Source organism: Sphaeroforma arctica, assembly GCF_001186125.1.
Source record: "Sphaeroforma arctica JP610 unplaced genomic scaffold supercont1.891, whole genome shotgun sequence".
In the NCBI taxonomy this organism is placed as follows: Eukaryota; class Ichthyosporea; order Ichthyophonida; genus Sphaeroforma; species Sphaeroforma arctica.
In genome coordinates this window covers 5,053-6,334 of record NW_014039667.1, presented here as the reverse complement: position 1 = coordinate 6,334, position 1,282 = coordinate 5,053, and the positions used below count along the sequence as shown (strand labels likewise).

The 1,282-nt window shown below is 44.4% G+C and overlaps 1 protein-coding gene across 1 annotated transcript in view; it reads left to right on the top strand.

The window, feature by feature from the left end:
* Positions 1-820, top strand: part of SARC_09120 (hypothetical protein) — a gene marked incomplete at its 5' end in the record, with an annotated part of 6,431 nt that extends 5,611 nt beyond the window's left edge. The window contains one exon of the mRNA XM_014296872.1: positions 585-820. Within this exon, the coding sequence (XP_014152347.1) occupies positions 585-689 (105 nt within the window). The 3' untranslated portion in view covers positions 690-820. The remainder of the gene's footprint in view (positions 1-584) is intronic.
* Positions 821-1,282: the final 462 nt, after the last annotated feature.

Sequence of the window (1,282 nt, the reverse complement as noted above, 5' to 3'; positions counted from 1 at the left end):
ATATATATGTGTGTGAGACGTAGGGGACTGAAAAAACGAACAATGACAAATACGCATACAAAACAATGTATGACAACACGACTACGTCCTCACTCAGAAACATGCACAACCACACACAGGCACGCATATATTTGAGACTACTGTCATCGAAATGGCGCTCACGTGCAACGACTTTCAACGGTTACAAACACATATATGTTTGCATGCGTGCACCAGCCCAAATATACATGTGCGCTCATATATTAAAAGACACGTTCAGATATAGAGGTAAGCGCACATATTGCGAGACACGTTCAGATATAGAGTATATGCTAGCGCAGGTATTAAGGCGTGCACGTGTTTGCGTATTCTTACCTGTTTACGAGGTGTGTTGTGAGGGAAGTTATTATGTACTCCAGAATGCGACTGGACAAGCAAAACACAATTAGCTTAAGGAATTTGCCAAAATGGCTACCACACTGGTGTTTCTATTAGAGCATGTACATTCTGGTCTTAAAATCCTCCCAATATATCTCCAATCATGGGTTCGGACGGGCCATATTATCTAATTTCGAACTCCTTTCTATCTAAATATATTCATGTAGTCGCAATGGTGGGAGACAATGGGCTGCAGCACTGATGAACTACTGACAACTGTGGATGGTATGATGGCGGCGTGTCAAAGGACGGCAGATGACAACGAGAGGTGACACATATGAAAGATTCACACGTGGATGAATTCGACATCCTTGTTAAAAGGTATTCGAGGGCTTTAAGTCAACCAACCGAGGAAAATACGCCGACGATAACAGACGTGGATAGGAAGTGTGTACACCTGTGCATGTATCTTTAACGATATACAATCGTTACCACGGACCAGAGAGGTAGCATTGTATCGCTGCACTGCGTCTGTGACATTAGTGAGCCACAGACATACATGTACCTCCAAGACCACCACAGTGCTCACCGCCATTGTCGCGTGGGGTTTCCACGGGGTAGCCCACAATGCTCGAATTGATCAAAGGGCAGATGATCATGAAAGTGAGGCGTATCAAGATTGTGACCATCGCTCACTTTATTATAACAGAAGAAAAGTGTGGTGCAGGGCAAACGCACGATTTGTCTACTTTCTTGATTGGCAAGTAATTGAGAGTTTGACGAGGGCTATACTTTGACCTTCTTATCAGGTGCAGTTCAGCAACCAAAAGAGATCTCGGTCAGACAATGGTATAAATAGCCATTCGACTATGGGGAGTGGGCCACGGTAAGAATTGCCGCCCGGGAGCTTGATACAGAAATGGGA